At 40.6% G+C, this 18,600-nt stretch overlaps 1 protein-coding gene across 5 annotated transcripts in view; it reads right to left on the bottom strand.

Annotated features, from left to right (window-relative positions):
* TOX2 (TOX high mobility group box family member 2) overlaps nucleotides 1–18,600 on the bottom strand; it is a 298,324-nt gene that overhangs the window by 124,352 nt on the left and 155,372 nt on the right. For 2 of the 5 annotated variants that reach the window (XM_031953845.1, XM_031953842.1), the window contains exon 3: nucleotides 4,043–4,129. The exons of the other annotated variants lie outside the window; for them this stretch is intronic. In XM_031953845.1, coding sequence (XP_031809705.1) covers nucleotides 4,043–4,129 — 87 coding nt within the window. The remainder of the gene's footprint in view (nucleotides 1–4,042; nucleotides 4,130–18,600) is intronic. 5 annotated transcript variants of the gene reach the window in all.

Below are 18,600 nucleotides of genomic sequence, written 5' to 3'. Positions count from 1 at the left end.
GTGGTCCCCTGGGGGCCTGAAAAGCACACCTCCAGTAAGTGAATCTTTGCCTCCTCTTCCCAACACATTTGCAAGCCTGACGTCTGTACAATGTTTTGAGCCCCTATGAAGAAATTTGATGGGATGTGAGCGGCCCTTTGTTACTTTCTGAAAACCTCATGGTCTTTGGAGATGAGACACGGTAAGATTTTCTAGAGACACAGAAAAAAGTGGAGGGAAGTGTTTGTCCTTCTGGCATCTCCCACTTCCCAGCCTCACCCCCCCAGGCTCAAACTCTGAACTGTATAGTCTACCAGTGAGCCCTTTGATAGTCATGTGACACGGTGACACCTAGTCCAACTCAGTATTTTATCCTCTATGAGGAAACTGGCCTAGAGAAGTTTCTATCAATTAAACCACAAGCATTTATTAAACACTGGCTTTGTGCCAGGGATTGGATTTAGACTGAGTTCCTGCAAAAAGTGTCACCTGAAGGAAGCTAAGAGTTCTGTGAAGCAGAGCTGAGAAGGGGACATATTCCATGGGAGATAACCCGTTCAAAGACATGGAGATGGGAAATGAATGTTGTGTATGTGAAATTTATTGTGCACTTTTTTATACACCACATTCAAATTGCACAACTTTACTCCTTTTATCTCATTTTTCCTCAAAATAGTGCTGTGAGGGAATATTATTATGCTCATTTCATAGGTAAGATACTTAGACTCAGAGAGTTAAATACGCCTTAGGTCCCACAGCTGGTGAGAGTTGCGATGAAAATCCAGATGTTTGGACTCTCAGCTCAGTGCTCGTTCCCCATCTATTCTATCTCTCTGGGAATGCTTTCCTCAGCTTCACAATACCACCACGTATGTATGTGTGTACAAATACATGCATGTCTGTATGTGTGTGCATGCATGTTTAAGTTTTGAAACAATGGGCCCAAATATACATTAAGATTTATCCTAAAAGAAAAACTCTGTTCTCTGGTTTCCCTTTGCCTGGCTTTGACATGTCTGTTTAGCACGAGCAGCCCAGAGGATCTCGGAGAAAGCTGGTATAATGGAGCTGAATGAGCACCTCCCCCAGGGTGTCCAGCTGCTACCAAAGCAATTTCACAGCTCATCATCCATTATGAGATTAAAATAATTTTTTTCCTCCCATGAAGTATTAATAAATTGTGCAGGCAGCTAAGGGCTGGTCCCATTGACACAAGTGGTAGTGAGTCACACCCCTAGCTATTTTTCACTGGGCTTCAGTAGGGGTGGTTTTCCTCGGGCTGTAATTGAGTGACAAGATGTAAAACTCCAGACATTACTGTTGGTTATCTCCCCCTTGCAGAGCTTCATTGCAGGAGGGGGCCCTGACTCCCCGGGCAGCACAGAGCCTGGGCGAAGGACAAGGATTGCAGAGGGGTGAGAGCATCAGATTTTGTACTCGGAAGAGCTGGGTTCGAATTTAAGATGCTGTTCCTTCTGCTTACACTGTGTTGCTGTTGTTTAGTCAGGTCTGCCTCTCCATGGCCCCATTTGGGGTTTTCCTGGCAAGGATCCTTCTCCAGTTCATTTGACAGATGAGGACCCAAGGCAAGCAAGATTAAGTGCCTTTCCCAGGGTCACAGAGCTAGAAAGTGTCTGAGGCAGGATTTAAACTCGAGAAGTTCCCTCTTCCTCATCTCAGCCCAGGACTCTATCCACTGCACCCCCTACCTTCCCAGATCAGGAAGACCTATGTTCAAATTCAGCTTCAGCTATATAACAGCAGTGTGATTCTGGGCAAGTCAATTAAGCCTGTTTGGGACACTCAGCTGCATCCATCTCTCTCTCTCTCTCTCTCTCTCTCTCTCTCTCTCTCTCTCTCTCTCTTTCTCTCTCTCTCTCTTTTAATATAACCCCTGGCAAGTTATTCACCCCGAGTATATGAGTATCAATTTCTTCTCTTGACAAATGGGGACAATGAAACTCAGACTGCCCATCTCACAGAGTAGTTGTGAATAAAGTATCTTGTAAATCTTAAATCTCAACTGCAATGTGAGTTGTCAGTAATAAAGCATAAAACTAGCAGGGAGGCCATAAACACGGATGTAAACTGTAGAGATCCACCCATCCCCCTCCAGTGAGGAAAGGTACTGTCCCACACTGGTGAATTTTCCAGATTGCAGACGCACAAATGTATGTGTCGTTTCCTTCATAGAATGAGCAAGGTATATTTCATGTAGGTTTTGGTATCTCCAGTCTTTAGTCAAATGGCTGGTATATAGTAGGCACTTAATAAATGCTCTTTTAATGAATAAACTAGTGAAAAAGCATTTATAAAGCATTTTATATATGCAAAGGACTGCTAAGTGCTAAGGACATAAATAGAAAAGCAAGATAGTCCTTGTTCTCAAAGAGCTTGTGTACATTAAAAAAAAATTTACAAATGAATAAAAATCGATTTTTCCTTTCTAGAAGCGCATATCCTAAAAGGCATCAAAACTTTTCCTTTAAATATTTTGCATGGAAATCCTTCTCAAATCCCTTCTCTCCTACTTTAAGCTGAGGGCAGGAGCAGCTCTTCATCTGACTTGGAGCCTGGCTAGCCTTGAATGTCAGGCTGTGGTAGCCCATGGGTCTGATTTTTATAGTTTTATTTTCTCTTCCCTACCAGTCAGTTTTAGAAAAGCCATTTTTTCAATGCTTCCACCCTTAGCTTTCCACTTTCTACTTTAATATAGGAAAGATACTTAACACAAAGGGGATTATCCTGTATTTGGGGCAAGAGGCAGTTAGGTGGCACAGTGGATAGAGCCCTAAGCTTGGAGTCAGGAAGACCAGAATTTTGGACCTGGTTTCAGATACTTGCTAGCGGTGTGCCCCTGGAAAATCACTTTTCTTCTGTCTGCCTCAGTTTCCTCATCTGTAAAATGGGGTAATAATAGCCTCAACCTCTCAGGATTGTTGTTGTGAGAATCAAATGAGATAATATTTGCAATGTATTTAGCACAAATGTCTGATACGTAGTAGCTTCTCTATAAATTATTCTGTCAAGGGAACTCTTGGACATGGATGGGAAGAAAGAGGGATACTTTGGGGGAAGGGGGTTGCATATTTTGTTGTGGGAAGGAGGAAAAGGAGCAAACTACCTCCTAAGGAGGATGGAAAAGGCACGATGATGGCTGCCAGGCTTTCGGTTGCTCCTCTGCATCCCCTGATGAGACTATACCCAGCAACTTCAGGTTGCAGATGCTCAGCCCTACAAATGGGCTCAGCAGAACATCTTAAATGGCAGACCAGCAGGATTGACGGGTTGGATCAGATGAACTGGACAAACAAAACTGGAGCCAAGATAAGTCTACATCCATGAGCTGATGGCAGGGCCTCCTCAGCCACCCGCTGGAGTGAGTCCTGAGCTCTAGATCAGGTTCCTTGCTAATGCTTTCCAGAAAGAATGACTGTATTGTGAAGGCACACGAAGAAGAGAGAGGGATGCCTGTTTATATAACGGGAAATCCCTCTTCTTAACAAGGAAAGACTGAGGGAGAATCACCAAGGATCAAGAACTGCACTGACCTCCAAAGTCACAGAGCCCTATGTCCCTTCCCAGTCTGGAATCTCCAACAAGTAAGCAGCTTCTTCTTGCTAGCAGAGTTCTGGTGCCGTACACGGTCCAGGAGGTCATTTAGGCCAGTCCCCTCATGTTATGGACGAAGAAGTGGAGGGCCAGAGAATTGAAATGACTCACCCATTGTCATACAGTTAATGACCAGCAGAGCTGGAGTATGAAGTCTGATAGCTAATCTAATTCTCTTTCCATTAAACCATGAAATAGGAATCCTTAATGTGGGATCCCCAGATTCCCAGTGGGTCCATGAGCAGATTTATGAACGTGGGTGGAAAAACATGATATCCTTATTTTCATTAACCTTTAGCTGAAATTTAGCATTTCCTTCAATTACTTAAAAGCCATTAGTCTGAGAATGGGTCCATAGGCTTTACCAGACTTCCAAAGGGATTTATAATACAAGAAATGTTAAGAACTTTTTTTTTATTACAAAATATATTTACAATGACAAGAGACTCACTCTTTCCCGGGGCAGCTTGTGTGCACTGCTGGAGAGGTTTGTTAGAAGATTTCCTCCTACAGACGCTTTTGTTAGAGATGTGGAGGGCTATGGGTACAGAATGTTGGATACATTGTCAGACTGGGATAGTGCAGAAGACTTTTAAAAAAAAAACACTGTTTTTCTTTGTTACAAAGGAGGGCTTGATGGTGATGATAGGGGAGGAAGGAAGTATGGAAATGAATGTAATGTAAAAACAAAAGGTACAAGTAAAATTTCATTTAAGAGACTGATCATATTTCCTTCTCCTGAGTCAAAATCTGCCTCTGTGCAACTCTGGCTCGCTGAGCCTTACTCTCTCTGCAGTTACACAGCAAGTCGATTTTCTCTTCCATCTACCAGCCCTTCACATATCTAAAAACTGCTATTATAGCTCTCCTGAGTTTTCTCTTCTCCAGAATAAACATGCCCACTGTCTCCACCAAATCTTTGTTTTATTGTCTCCAGTTGCCCTCATTTGGACACGATCTCAACCTTGAGCACACTATTGTAGACTGAGTCTGACAGGGCAGAAAAGGGCAAGACACCATCTTCTGTCTAGACCTTCTTATCATTTCAAGACCACACTGATTGTTTCAGCAGCAAAGTCTCCTTGCTGACTAATGTCAGCTCTATAGTTAACCAAGGTCTTTCCATCTTCTCGGAGGAACTACTGCAAAACAAGGGTTTTCTCTCCCTTTCCCCCAAATCATTTCCCATTCTACACTTGTACAGTAGATTTTTTGAATATCAAGGCAAGACTTCACATTTCTCCTTATTAAATTTTGTCTTATTAGTTTAGGGAGTGATTACTGGAAAATATGAACCCATTAATCCAAAAAGACTTTCCCATGAACCTTTCCCTTCACGTTTCCTAAAAGAATCTAGAACATATGCTGTTCGTTTTTTTTTCTTTTTCTTCTGTTTTTTTCTCTCCTGTGTTTTTTCTCTTTTGTTCTGATTTTTCTCTCCCAACATGATTCATAAAGAAATGTGTATAAAAAATGTGCAAGTATAACCAGAATATACACACATACATACATACACACACACACAAATTTAGAGCTTCAAGGAACCTTAAAAGTCATTTAGTCCAACTATTTTGCAGATGAAAAGACTGAAATCCAAGGAGTGACAGCTTGCCCAAGATCACACAGATATTCAAGGGTAGGGCCAGGACTCTCTCCAGAACCTAAGATTTCAGGTTCTGTATTCCTTCTACTGCACTATGGGACACATTTTCCTTCTCTAAGTCTTTATGCTTCTTGAATTTAAAATCAGCTAGCAATCAGGCCCCCATAGAAGTACTCAATTAATGGGAACTAGCCCCCCTCCCATTTTACACCCAAACCTTTGGTTCTGTTTTCTGTGTTTACAAGGTTATTGCTGTGTTGTTACTTTGATTGGTCTACATAATAGTTTATTTGTTACATATAAATCAATGCAATTCTAGAAGAAATGGTCATTCCTTCAGTAAATGTGTTGAAGTATTTTCAAAAAGGGAAAAAACCCAACTTCAATGGGCTGGAAATTGTTTAGGGCATGACTGACTGATTTTACATTCACTCCAGGCTTTTCTGGGGATGACATTTTTAAGGTGAGATTGCTCCAATGGCTTCTTCTGAATTTCAACTTCTAAAATGATCTAATTTTCACCAGATAGAAATAACCCAACTCTCTGGGTGTAACTGAGATGGACCTTTTTTGCCCTGACATTTCTCAGGCTGCATTTTTAACCTGTCTTGCCACCTGCTGGAAAAGATGTAACTTCCATGCCCCTAAATCCACCTCCTTTTTGATGCTGAGCTCCCACAATCCTTTGGGCGCCTTATCTGCTTTTAACCTTTTGTTGGGTCTACTCTCTGATCCTCCTCTCCCCTATCAACTCCATTCCAATACTTTGTTTGAAGGAGGAGGACAATAGAGGGGGAAAGAATGATTCCCCCTGACTACCCAGAAGCCAGCTATAAGGCAAACTGGTAGCAGCCCTGAGTCTTCAAATCTAAAAGGAGAGGGATGGATGAGGAGGCTCAAAAGGTTCTCATTTGATGCTAGGAAAACATGCTAGGCTGGATGTGGACAGAGGTGATTGTGAAATAACAGATTTAGAACAAGAAGGGATCTTGGGGGTGACCTAACTTAATTCCCACAGTTTACAGATAAGAGAACTGAGGCCCAGAGAAACTAAATGATCTGCCTAAGGGGGAAGATTGAACCCAGGTCCTTGGAAACTAAATGCACTCTCTTTCTGTCATCCCATACTGACTTCCCGATTCACTGAACTGGTTCCTAGACAAAGAGCTAGGCCAGTGACCTGACCTCATGGTGGCTGCTGTGCCCACAGGCTGACTACAGAATTTCTCCCATGTAGAATTTGGAAGGTTTAGAAATTATAATAGTTACATGCTGCCATTTCTTTTCTCTTGTAGAGATGAAATAGGCTTCATTTATGCCTTCCTTTATTATTTTAAAAATGTTTTTCAAGAATTAAAAAATGACCGATATCTTATTTTTTTATCACTTTCATTTCCAAATATGCCCCTTCCTCTTCTCCTTTCTGAGAGATATACATTAGAGCAAAAAAAGAAAAAAGAAAGAAAAAAAAACAGGTTAGCAAAACTAACCAGCAATCAATTGTCCGATAATATGTATAGTATTTTATTCTACCTTTTTACCGGTATTCTACCTTTTTAAATACCTTTACTATTTGTGTGTGTGTGTGTGAAGCGTGAAGCAATTAGGGTTAAGTGACTTACCCAGGGTCACACTGCTAGTACCTGTTAAATGTCTGAGATCACATTTGAACTCAGGTTCTCCTGACTTTTAACCTTTGTTAAAGGTTAACTATTTAGCTGAACCCCAATTTCTTTAATTTTTAACAAACTGAGTTCTTTGCTTTTGGCTGATTGCTTTGACTACATCTTCAGGGCATCTTCTGTTATTTCCCAACAAACATAGCATTGAGGAGAGGGGAGGAGAAAAGAGAAAAGTGAATATAGAAAACAAATCATGTGTTTTCCTTTGCAAAATAGCAAGGGAGAAATTTGCAAGAAAATATGATTTATACATAGAATTTTAAAATCTTAGAGTTGAACAAGATCTTAGATATCACCAGGTCCTTTCAAAGCATCCCTGACATGTTCTGCTTGAACACTTCCAGTGAGAGGGTGCTCACTCTTCTGTATGGTCATGAATTCCATATTGAGAGAGCTCTAATATTTAGAAGTTCTTAGTTTTATTTAGTCCAATTCTATGTGTAAGGAATTTAAAATCTATATCTTCATTGTAGTGACTAGAACAAAAAGGAAGAAATAAGTTCAATGAATTGCTCTCAGTAAATCCATGCAAAAAGAAAGAAGGAATAAAAAAAAAAAGAAAGGTAGGAAGGAAGAAATGAAAAAGAAAGGTAGGAAGGAAGAAATGAAAAAGAAAGAAGGAAGGAAGGAAGGAAAGAAAGAAAGAAAGAAAGAAAGAAAGAAAGAAAGAAAGAAAGAAAGAAAGAAAGAAAGAAAAAAGAAAAAGGAAGAAAACAGTAAGGAGTAATAGTAAGAAAAAAGAAAGGAAAGAAAGAAAGAAGGGAAGAAGGAAGAAAGGAAGGAAGGAAGGAAGGAAGAAAGGAAGGAAGGAAGGAAGGAAGAAGGAAGAGAGAAAGAGAGGGAGAGAGGGAGAGAGGGAGGAATAAAGGGAGGGGAGGGAGGGTGGAAGGGAGGAAGGAGGGAAGGAGGAAAGGAATGAAAGAAGGAAGGAAGGAAAGAAAAAGGGAGGGAGAAAGGAAGGAGGAGGGAGGAAGGGAGGAGGGAGCAAGGGAAGGAGGGAGGGAGGAAGGAAGGAAGGAAGGAAGGAATGAAGGAAGGAAGAAAGAGGTAAAAGATGGTTTCTTGTCCTAACTGATCACAAACTCCCCGTTTTTTTTCCTCCACCAGGAAGCCTGTGTTACCCATTCCTGACGATATCAGCATGGAATCAGGGCATCTCAGGGTTTCAGAAACCACATAGGAAACCCTCATGAGAAGACTCAGATCTTTTCTTTTCCCTCTGACATGCGAGGCATCCAGGCTTGCCTCCTTGGACCTTAACTGCATGGGGTATTTGGGCCCTGCAAGGCCTGCAGCTTGAGTTCCACCTTCCCTCAAGACCCAGTTATTTCCAAGGTAGGAGAGGGGCTAGACTGAGGCCTCAGGGAGGAAGGCTCTTCCACTGGCCATGTTTCACAGACTCAGAGTCTGTCAGAGCTGGAAAAGGCTTCAACCCCTTATGTTCTCCTGGAGCATCAAAACAACTTTTGCATCACCCTTTTTTGGGGTAGAATAGACAATTACATTTATTTAGTCATTACCTCCTCATTCATTGGCCAACTGAGCTATCAATCGGCATCAGTTCAAAGTAATCATCAACTGAAACTGTTTCTGGTGGTTCTGATTTTGACTGGCAGGTCAGACAGCCAGTGACATTGGAGAAGAAAGGGAGCGGGTATTTGGTGATATGCACCCTTACTTAGGTATAAAACTTGTGCCTTGTGCTGAGGAGGCTGATCAGTCTTTATGATTACAGGGCTTCCTCTCCATTTGCTGGTACCCTCCCTCTGAGATGACTTCCCATTTGTTCTGTATATATCTTGTTTGTACACATTTACTTGGGTGTTATATCTTTCATTAGAACAAGAGCTCCTTGAAGGAAGGGATTGTTTTTGTCTTTCTTTGTATCCCAACCATTAGCACAGTGCTTGGTACACAGCAAATACCTATCTTAAAAGTCTGCTAGCAAAAGACATGAACCTTAATCTAGCTTTCATTTTCCCTTTGGAAAATCTGGTCAACATTTGTCCATTTCCAATGTTCTGCCCCCTCTTATTCTCTATTTCTCAAAGCTTTCATGACTATGGTTTTTAAATTCTTTCACTGTCTAGGAATATAATCTATCTGCTCTGGAGATCTGGATTCCTTTTTAAGGGACAAGTCTTATCAATTCTTAACTTTTCTTGAGTTTTGATTCCTTCTTAACTATATCTGCTCTTCTTACTCTTCTTAACTTGTTCTATCCTTTCCAGTGAAGTATTATTCTCCGTATTGTAGAAGACCCATTAATATGATACCAACTGCCCCAAACAACAGAGCTTATCCCTTGTTTTTTTGGCTTAGAATAGTAGCTAATTGGAAATACTAATATTTATATAGTTTCTTTAAAGTTTTCAAATATATATATATGTATTCATATGTGTGGATACATGTATATAGGTATACATATATATATATATGTGTGTGTGTGTGTGTGTGAATGTGTGTGTAAATCTCCTCTGACCTGCACAAGTCAGGACCTTTTGCATTGGTCTTTGGTGACACACCCTCCCTCTTTTTCTTTTTTCAAGTAGAGCTCATCAAAAGGCTTTGGGGATAGGTAGGCATATTCTTCCTTTCCCCAATGCTTCCTTTACTGCCCCCCCCCATAAATTGTGATGAAATTATCATAATTTTATCTACTGGAGCCTCTCAGCTTAAATCACATTTACTCTTAATTTTTCTGGCCATGAGATCACATTTTTCAAAAAGTTTTTATTTTAGAAGTCTGCTATACTAAAGTCTAATGCAAGTGTCTACATTTTCCCAGTGTCCTCTTCCTATGCCATTACAAACCCTAGAATGACCTGTCAGATGATGGTCTTATAAAGCTGTACATGTTGTTTGCAGTTGTTTTTCAGTCGTGTCCAACTCTTCATGACTCTACTTGGGGTTTTCTTGGCAAAGATACTGGACTGGTTTGCCATTTCCTTCTCCAACTCATTTTACAGATGAGGAAACTGAGGCACACAGGGTTAAGTGACTTACTCAGTGTCACCACAGCTAGTGTCTGAGGTTATATTAAGACTCAGAAAGATGCATCTTTCTAACACCAGGTGAGTGCTCTATCTTCTGGGCCACTTAGTTGCCTATGAGAAATGCCTTACATGAGAAGAAAGATCTCTTTGGGTTCTTGGTTTTTGTGCAATTAAGGGCTGAGGCCTCTGAATTGATTGTCCCCTGTGATTAGAATGTACTCTCTGAGTTGACTGAATGACTCTCTGAGTTTCCCATGGCTAGAATGCGCTCTTTCCTCCCCTCTGCCTCTTGGAATCTTGGCTTCCTTCACTTGCAGCAGCAAGTAACCCTCCCCAACTATCTTGTATTCATTTTGTATGTTTTATATATAGTTATACACGTACATGTTGGCTTTCCCATTAGAAGATAAGCTCTTTGAAGCAAGAGACTACTTTACTTTTGTTTTTAGATCCCCACTACTTAGCACAGCGCCTGGTGCATATTTTCCCAACACAGGTCAGAGAATATCACCTCCCCTGCCACATTCTTCTCTCAGACTTCAGTTGCTTCCTATTGTCAATTATAAACTCTTCTGTTTGGACTTTAAGCTCTTCACACCTGGACCTTCCTACTTCTTACACTTTATTTTCCTCCTTTACATTGTTCATACAGCCATTTTGGTTTATTCATAGTTTCAAAGACAGTGATTGCACCATCTCCCATCTTCATGTCTTTGCAATGGTCTTCAAATATCTGGAATGCACCCCCTCTTCACTTCTATGATCTAAAATCTCTATTTTTCCCTCAAGACTCAACTTAAATACCACATTTTTCATGAAGTCATTCTTACTTCTGTCCCGGAGATACTGGAGCATACCCTCCTTAAATCACTTTATGTTCATTTTGCCCATGTATATTGCATTGCAATTAATTTTGCATATATAGTGAAGATTCTAGTATGTGTACATATTATATCCCATTAGAAGATGACCTTTCTGAGGTTAGAGATTGATTTAATTTTGTCTTTTGTTATTTGTAACCCTAGAACTTAGCATTGTTCCTCAAACATAATAAAACATTTAATAAATGCTTGTTGATTGATCTGGATATAGAAGATAATAGTATATTGATAAGAGTGCCCATAAATTGGGCATTATGGTCTTGGAAAACATCCACCCTGGCACAAAACGCTTACTACCTCTGTGCTGGAGATAATTCCTATAATCAAGTTATTATCTTTTAAAAGATGAGGGAAAAGGTTTCATAATGAATGGGGCTGGCTCAAAGTCAGCAACTCAGAACAGGGTATCAAAGAGCACTCCTGATTATCCCTAGACCAGCTCTAGAGTCCCTCTTTCCATGAAAATTCTCTTGTGAGGGGTAGTTCTTGGAGATGATTTTAGAAATTAGTAGAGTTACCTCTATATGGTTCAGGGGATAAAGTACTGGATCTGGAGTAAGGAAGACCTGAATTTAAATCTAATCTCAAACATCACTAGCTGTCGCTTTAACCTGTTTACCTTAATCCACTGGAAAAGGAAAAGGCAAACCATTCCAATATATCTTTGCCAAGAAAACTTCGTGGTTAATGTGATTTATAGAGTCACAATTGGACACAATTGACATGATTGAACAACAATCACAACAACAAACTCATCTTTGGTGATCACGGGACCCTAAGATGTCAGTACTTGAAGGGACCCTAGAACACTAGACCTCGGTCAGGAGAGACTTCAGAATGCTGAATATGAGAATTGAAAGGCACCTTAGGATACAGAATTTCAGAACTGGCGTATACTTTAGAAACTTGGAATATTAAAGCTGAAAAAAGACTGTAGAGATCTTTGAACATATATGTATGATCGTGTAAACATAGAGAACTGGGGGAGAGGGAGACTTAAAAATCCTGTATGTCAGAAACTGTAAGACAGAGCTGAATGAAATATGAGAGCTGAGTGATAGCTTAGAATGCAGAAGTACCCTGCTAAAAGGAATATTAAACATAGAATAGGGGAGCTGGAAGAGAATTAGATTTAGAATAGGGGAGCTGAAGGGAAAATGGAAAGGACCTTAGACATCATTCCATCTAAACCTGTCACTTTGCAGATGAGAAAGGAGAAGCAGAAAGGGCATAGCCATATGGGAGTTAGTAACCAATTATTTATTATTATGACTAAAACCCAGGTCTCTGGTCTTCTAAAGTTTAGCATTCTTTTTATTTGACTTTATCTGATTCTGGGTAATATGCTAGGATGACTGGAATCACAGGAGGAACCTTGCATGTAGCACAAGTTGATCAACAATAAGCTGGTGGAGTACAGAGGAAAAAACACTCAACTAGGAGTCAAAGGGCCTGGATTCAAATCCAAGCCTGGCTATTTATGGGTTCTTGGGCAAGATATTTAACTTCAGTGGGGTCTCAGTTTCCTCATGTTGGGGCTGGACTAGATGGCCTCTAAAATCCCCTCTATTCTAGATCAGACATTCTTTACATCCATTCCATGGATGGATTTTAAGGGATCAAAATTACACTTTTATTTTTTACTAATCTCTGATATTTAGAATTTCCTTCAATTATGAATTTTTAAAAATGATTCTTAGAAAGGGTCATTTCTGGCTTCACCAGACTTAACAACAATAGCAAGAAAAGGTTAAGAATCTAGAGATTAGATTTATGATACTAAAATCTTAACCTGATGCAAGGAGGAGTGGACTGCTATTCTGGGAAAGACTCTTGTATTGGGATGGGTTTACTTGACTTTTGTATCCTTTTCATTGTAGTAAAAATAATGAGAATTAAATTAACCCTGTGGAATTCCATATTACAGACCCCAACTTTCCTAGATGAGGTGTCTGTGTGTGTGTTGGGGAGAAGGGCAATGCAGAGAAACACCTTCCCCAGGTAAAACCAGAAAAAGAGGAAGCTATATTTCAACCCATCCAAAGTTCTTAAAATCTATGCCCTGATTGTCTCTGAAAGACAAATAGCCATTCTCTCTGCTGCCCATAACCTTTCAGGGATATCTTTATTGTTACTTCTAATTTTAGAGAAAACGAACATTTCCTGAGATTCAATTTCTCTCATAATTGTTGGAAGGAAACGAAATTGTCTGCTGTAAACATTCACTGCATTGTGTGAAAAGTATTATCTTTATTAAAGGCCGAGGGGAATACTAATATATTCCAAATGAAGGCCTCCTTTAAATTTTCCCAGATAGCTTTTCTCTCTGATGGGCCCATTAATGTTGCTTCAAACATTTAGCAGCCTAGATATTGGAACTTAAAATATATTATTTAACAAGCAGGCTACCACGAAGACTTGGGTGCGGTAAGATCATTCTGCCTTCTCCTGAGCCGTTTTCTATTACAGAGAATGGAAAAGGCTGTTCCATTTGTCTGTGTGCGTGCTCAGGGCTGATGGAAAAAAATCTCATTAGTTCTATCTGACATATACTCAATACACTCTATGTACATAGGGGTATTTCCCCCCTCCATTTTATTCTACAGCTGCAAAATGATACCAAATTTCATCAGATTGGAACGAAAACTAAGGTCCTGGAACATTTCCCTTTAAGGGTCTATATTTATTCAGAATTCATGAATCACTTTCCAGTAATACAACTATAATTATTCTTAAAGTGTGAAGTTTGAAGGTTTAATTTGAAATACTTGCAAAAAGCTCTCTTTTTTTTCACTTTGATAGTTTGTAATCTTCATGGTAATCATATCAGTTAGTGTCTTCACACCAGAGTAAGGAAAAGACAATTTAATAGAATCTACAGCTCTTCATTCATGTTTTAATTAAAGTAATAAAAACCAAGGCATTTTTGCCCTTTATAAGACATGTGCATACACACCCCTGAGTTCTGCCCCCTAGGGTGACACAGAACAAGACCAACCTTTTTTTCTTTCTGCATGACAGTCTTCCAGATAATCAAAGACATTGTTCATGCCCTCCCTCCCCAATCTCTTCTTTAATCTATATAGTCTCAGTTTCTTTAAGCAATCTTCCTAGGAGATTTTTTTGAGTCACTTCATCCTGGCTTGCCCATATTCTTTCTAAAATTATATATTATTTATATATAAATACTTAGTGTATATATATAAATATATCTATATTATATTATCTATAATATATATGGCTATATATATTATATATAAATACACATTTATATATAATATATATATATATTTTTTTTTCAATCAGGGCAAAGGATCCATTGTTATTACTTTGGCTTTCCCCCCTCCCCCAAGGCTTTTGTTAAGGCAGCTTAATATTCCTATTAGCTCATTTTACTGCTGACTCATACTGAACTTGTAGTCACTAAAACCCCCTAGGGTTTTTCCCACTCAGCCACTATTTCTGGTCATGTGTCTCTTGTGCTCCCCCTCTTTAGCTTATATAGTTCATTTAGAAAGCATCTTTATTATAAATCTAATAACCATTAAGATAAGCATATAGAGCAAAGAAATGATCCTGCCTAATCCTCCCCCTCCCCAGACTTTAAAAAAACAGAATCAAAATAATTAGATGCTTTTGTTCTATCTCCCTATGTGGGCAGATCTGAAATGTAGGCAGTGGTCTGAAAGGCCACTTTTGACATTGTTTCCTTCCTTGTTTCCTTTCTCCATTGATTTCTTGAGCCTTTACATTCATACTATTACATTTGTGACTGTTCAATTTTATTTTATTAGAGTCAACCCATCCCTCTAGACTTAGGAATCTTTTTGACCCTGAATCTGTTATTCAACATATTAACTCCTCCTTCCAGCTTTAAGTCATCTGAGAATTAGGTGAACTTGACAGCAAGACAAAGTCAAAAATATTGACATTAATGAAGTTACTGACAGAGCCCTGGGGCCCTCTATTAGACACATCTCCCACCTCCCACCCCAGGAGTCCTTAATCTATTAAAGATTATTCTTTGGATTTAGCTATTCAATTAGTTTCTGAACTTAACTATATTATCAAACCCACACCAACATCTTGTCCAACATGATATTGAGAAAGATTCTGTCAAATTCTTGGTGAAATTCAGGCATTCTGAGAATCTCAACAAGAAAGTCTGTCTAATTAGACAGTTTTGAACCAGGGTATTTAGTCACAGATGGGGTCTTTTCTCTTTCTTGCTTATAAACCTACTGTCCCCTCTACTACCTAGCTGCTACTAATGTTTAGCTTTGAAAAAGACCCAATGAACCTCAGTTGATCAGAAAATCTAATTTAAAAAGAATTACCCTTTTTCTGGAAATTCTGGTTGATCAAGATATATTCTATAAAGGCATTTTTGGCCTTTTCTTCTCAGGTTTTTTTTTTTGGGGGGGGAAACATTGTCAAATAGTGGATTAAGCTAAGGATTTGTAACTAGGAAGAACTGAATTCAAATTCCACCTCAGACACTAACTGACCCTGAGCAAGTCCCTTAATCCTGTTTGCCTCAGTTTCCTCATCTGTAAAATGAGCTGGAGAAGGAAACGGCAAACCACTCCATTATCTTTGAGAAGAAAATCCTAAATGGGGTCACAGAGAATCAGACAAAACTGAAATGACTGAACAACAATAAGAAGTTTCAGACCCTTGAAATGATGAGAGAAGTACAATCAATAGCTTTTCTGTCTGTGGGCTTATTCTAGTTCTCGTTATTTGGTTATTCATCAAGATATTTTTGGTTTTCAATTTCCTCACGTCATGAATATTTCTTTAACCTCTGGCAGTTTCTCTGACATTTTCAAAGCTATTAGAAACATAATTCCTTGTAAAAGAACTTATTCAAAGACTGTATTCTGAAGTCTCTTAGAAAAATAGGCCTTGGACAATCTGCTATACACTTTTAGAATGTGATTTTAAAATAACAATAGTTAGCATTAATATAACACTTTAAGGTGTGCAAAGTGCTTTACAAACATTATTTCATTTTAAATTCTCAACAAGCCTGGAAGTTAGGTGTTATTGTTATCCCTATTTTACAAATGAGGAAACTGAGGCAGACAGAAATTTAAAAACTTGCTCAGGGTCAAAGAGTTAGAAAGTATCTGAGATTAGATTTGAACTCCCTAACTTCAGGTCTTTCTCCTTCTCCTTCTTCCTCTCCCTCTCTATTTTCCCCTCCCCCTCTCCTTCTCCTTTTCCCTCCCTCTCCCCCTCTCTTTCCTCTCTCCCTCTCCTTTCCTTTCTCCCTCTCCCTTCCTCTTTTCCTCTCCCTTTCCCTCTCCCTCCCCCCTCTCACCTTCCCCTCCCCCATCTCTCCCTCTTCCTCTCTCCCTTTCTCCTTTCCTCCCTCTCTTCCTCTTTTCCTCTTCATCTCTCTCTTTCTCCCCTTCCTCTTCCCCCCTCTCTCCTCTTCCTTTCTCCCTTTCTCCTTCCCCCTCTCTCTTCCTCTTTCCCTCTCTTCCTCTTCATCTCTCTTTCTCACCTTCTTCTTTCCCTCTCTCCCCACTCTTCTCTCCCTCTTTCCCTCTCCTTTTCTCCCTCCCCCCTCTCTCCCTTTCCTTCCCCTTCTCTCTCCCTCCCTCATCTCTCTCCCTCTCCCTCTCTCCTTCTCCCTTTCTCTCTCTCTTTCCCCTGTCCCTCTCCTCCCCTCTCTCCTTCTCTCCCTCTCCTTTTCCCCCTTTTCCTCTTCTTTTCTCTCTCCCTCTTCTTCCCTCCTCCCTCTCTCTCCCTCTCCCTCCTTCCTTTTCCTCTCCCCTCTCTTTTCCTCTCCCTCACTATCTTTCTCCCTCTTCCTCTGTCTTTCCCTTTTTGTCTCTCTCTCTCCCGTTCTCCCTCTATGTCTCTCCCTCTCCCTCTCTTTCTCCTTTTCTCCCCCTTTCTCCCTCTTCCTCTCTCCCTCATTTCCCTCTCTCTTTCTCCCTCTCCTCTTTCTTTCTACCTCTCCTCTCTCTCCTTTATCCTCTCCTCTCCCTTCCTCTATCTTCCTCTTCTCTCTGTTCCTTTCTCTCTCCCTTTGTCTTTCCTTCTCTGTCTCTCCCTCTCCCTTTTCTTTTCCTTCTCTCCCTCTCCCTTTCCCCCTTTCCCTCTCCCTTCCTCTCTCCCTCTCCCTCCTTTCTACCTGCTTCCCTTTCCCTCCCCCTTTCCCTCTCCCTCTCTCCTCCATCTTTCTTCCTCTTCCTCTATGTTTCCCTCTCTCTCTCTCCCACTCTCACTCTGCCTCTCCCTCTCCTTTCCTTTTTCCTCTTTCCCTCTCCCTTACTCTCTTCCTTTCTCTCTCCCTCTCCCTCTTCCCTTTCTCCTTCTCCCTCCCCTTTTCCCTCCCTCGCCTTCTTTCTCACTTTCTGTCTCTCTCTCCCTCTCTCTCTTCCTCTTCTCTCTTTCTCTTCTTTTCTCCCTCTCTCCCTTGATTTTTCCTCTCCCTCTCCATCTCTCCCTCTCCATCCTCCCCTCTTCTTTTTCTTTTCCTTCTTTCCCTCTCCCTCTTTCCTGCTCCCTCTCTCCCTCCCTTTCTCTCTCTCTCTCTGTCTCTGTCTCTATCTCTTTGTCTCTCTCTGTCTCTGTCTCTCTCTCCCTTTCTCTCTCTCTCTCTTCATCTCTCCCTTTTCCCTCTCTCCTCTCTCCTTTACCCTCTCCCTCTCCTTCTCTCTCTCTTTCCCTCTCTCTCCCTCTTTCTTTCTCTTCTCTCTCTCTTCCTTTCTCCTTCTCTTCCTTTTCCTTTCTCTCTCCACCTCCCTTTTCTTCTTCCTCTCTCCCTCCTTTTCTCTCTCCCTTTCCCTTTCTCTTTCTCTCTCCCTCTCCTCTCCATCTCTCCTTCTTCTCTCCTTCTCCCCCTCTTTCTCCTTCTCCTTGGAACAGCAAGAGAACTCAAGAAGGCCCTCAGTGGGTCTCCTGTGGAAAACTTATGGAGGGCCTCTACCAGGGTCACATGGGAGGGGCAGACACAGATGAGCTATTATCTGCATCATTGTTGAGATCTCAGATCTGTTGGGGATGTTGAGATGAACAGAGACACTTAAAGGTCATCTAGTCCTATCTCCTATCCAGAGCAAGAAACTCATTTACAATCTTCCTGACAGATGTCTATTTCAATATCTCTGGTGATAGGAAATTCACTGTCTTACTAGGGAGCCCTTTCCATTTTTAGGTAGCTAATTGGTAGAAAGCTCTCCTTTGAAATGAGATGACCCTTTGTCAGCAAGTGAGTCAGTCAACGAGCATTTACATGCCTACTGTGTGTCAGGTACTGGCTACTTAGACACCTGTAACTCATAGCCACCAATTACAGTCCTACCTCCAAGAATCAGCACACCGGGTTTAATTGTTTTTTTTTTTTTACATTATACCCTTTTAGGTATTTTAAAAGTTAACATGTCCCTCCTAACTTTTTTTGCTCTTCAGCCTACATATCCTCAGTCCTCTCAGCACAGGACACTGTAGTGTTCTCTCTGGGCTACCTCCCCAGTTCAGCACTTAGAAGTTTGCAGGTTAGGTGGGGGGATGGGAGTGACTTTTCCCACATTTAAAGATACTCTTTGGGTCTGTCTTCCTAGAATGATTAAACTCTCACTAGTGAGTCGATAAATACAGTTACAACAAAGCAAAAACATTTACTAAGATGGCCTTTTAGGAAGAATACCTACAAAATAACCTCCTCTCCCCCCAAAAAAGACATGGGCACCAATGTAAGAGTGTTCTGGCACTGGACCCTAAGGTCACCTCCCATATTTAGAGCCCTCTAAAGATGTCTTTTCTACCTTGGAGTCTGTCCGCATGCTGCGTGCTGAGTGCAGGGTGCAGCATCTGCCTGGGTGCTTGTT

The sequence above is a fragment of the Sarcophilus harrisii genome, chromosome 2 (assembly GCF_902635505.1).
Source record: "Sarcophilus harrisii chromosome 2, mSarHar1.11, whole genome shotgun sequence".
Lineage (NCBI taxonomy): Eukaryota > Metazoa > Chordata > Mammalia > Dasyuromorphia > Dasyuridae > Sarcophilus > Sarcophilus harrisii.
Note: the sequence above shows the minus strand (reverse complement) of the source record. Positions and strands in the feature narration are given on the sequence as shown.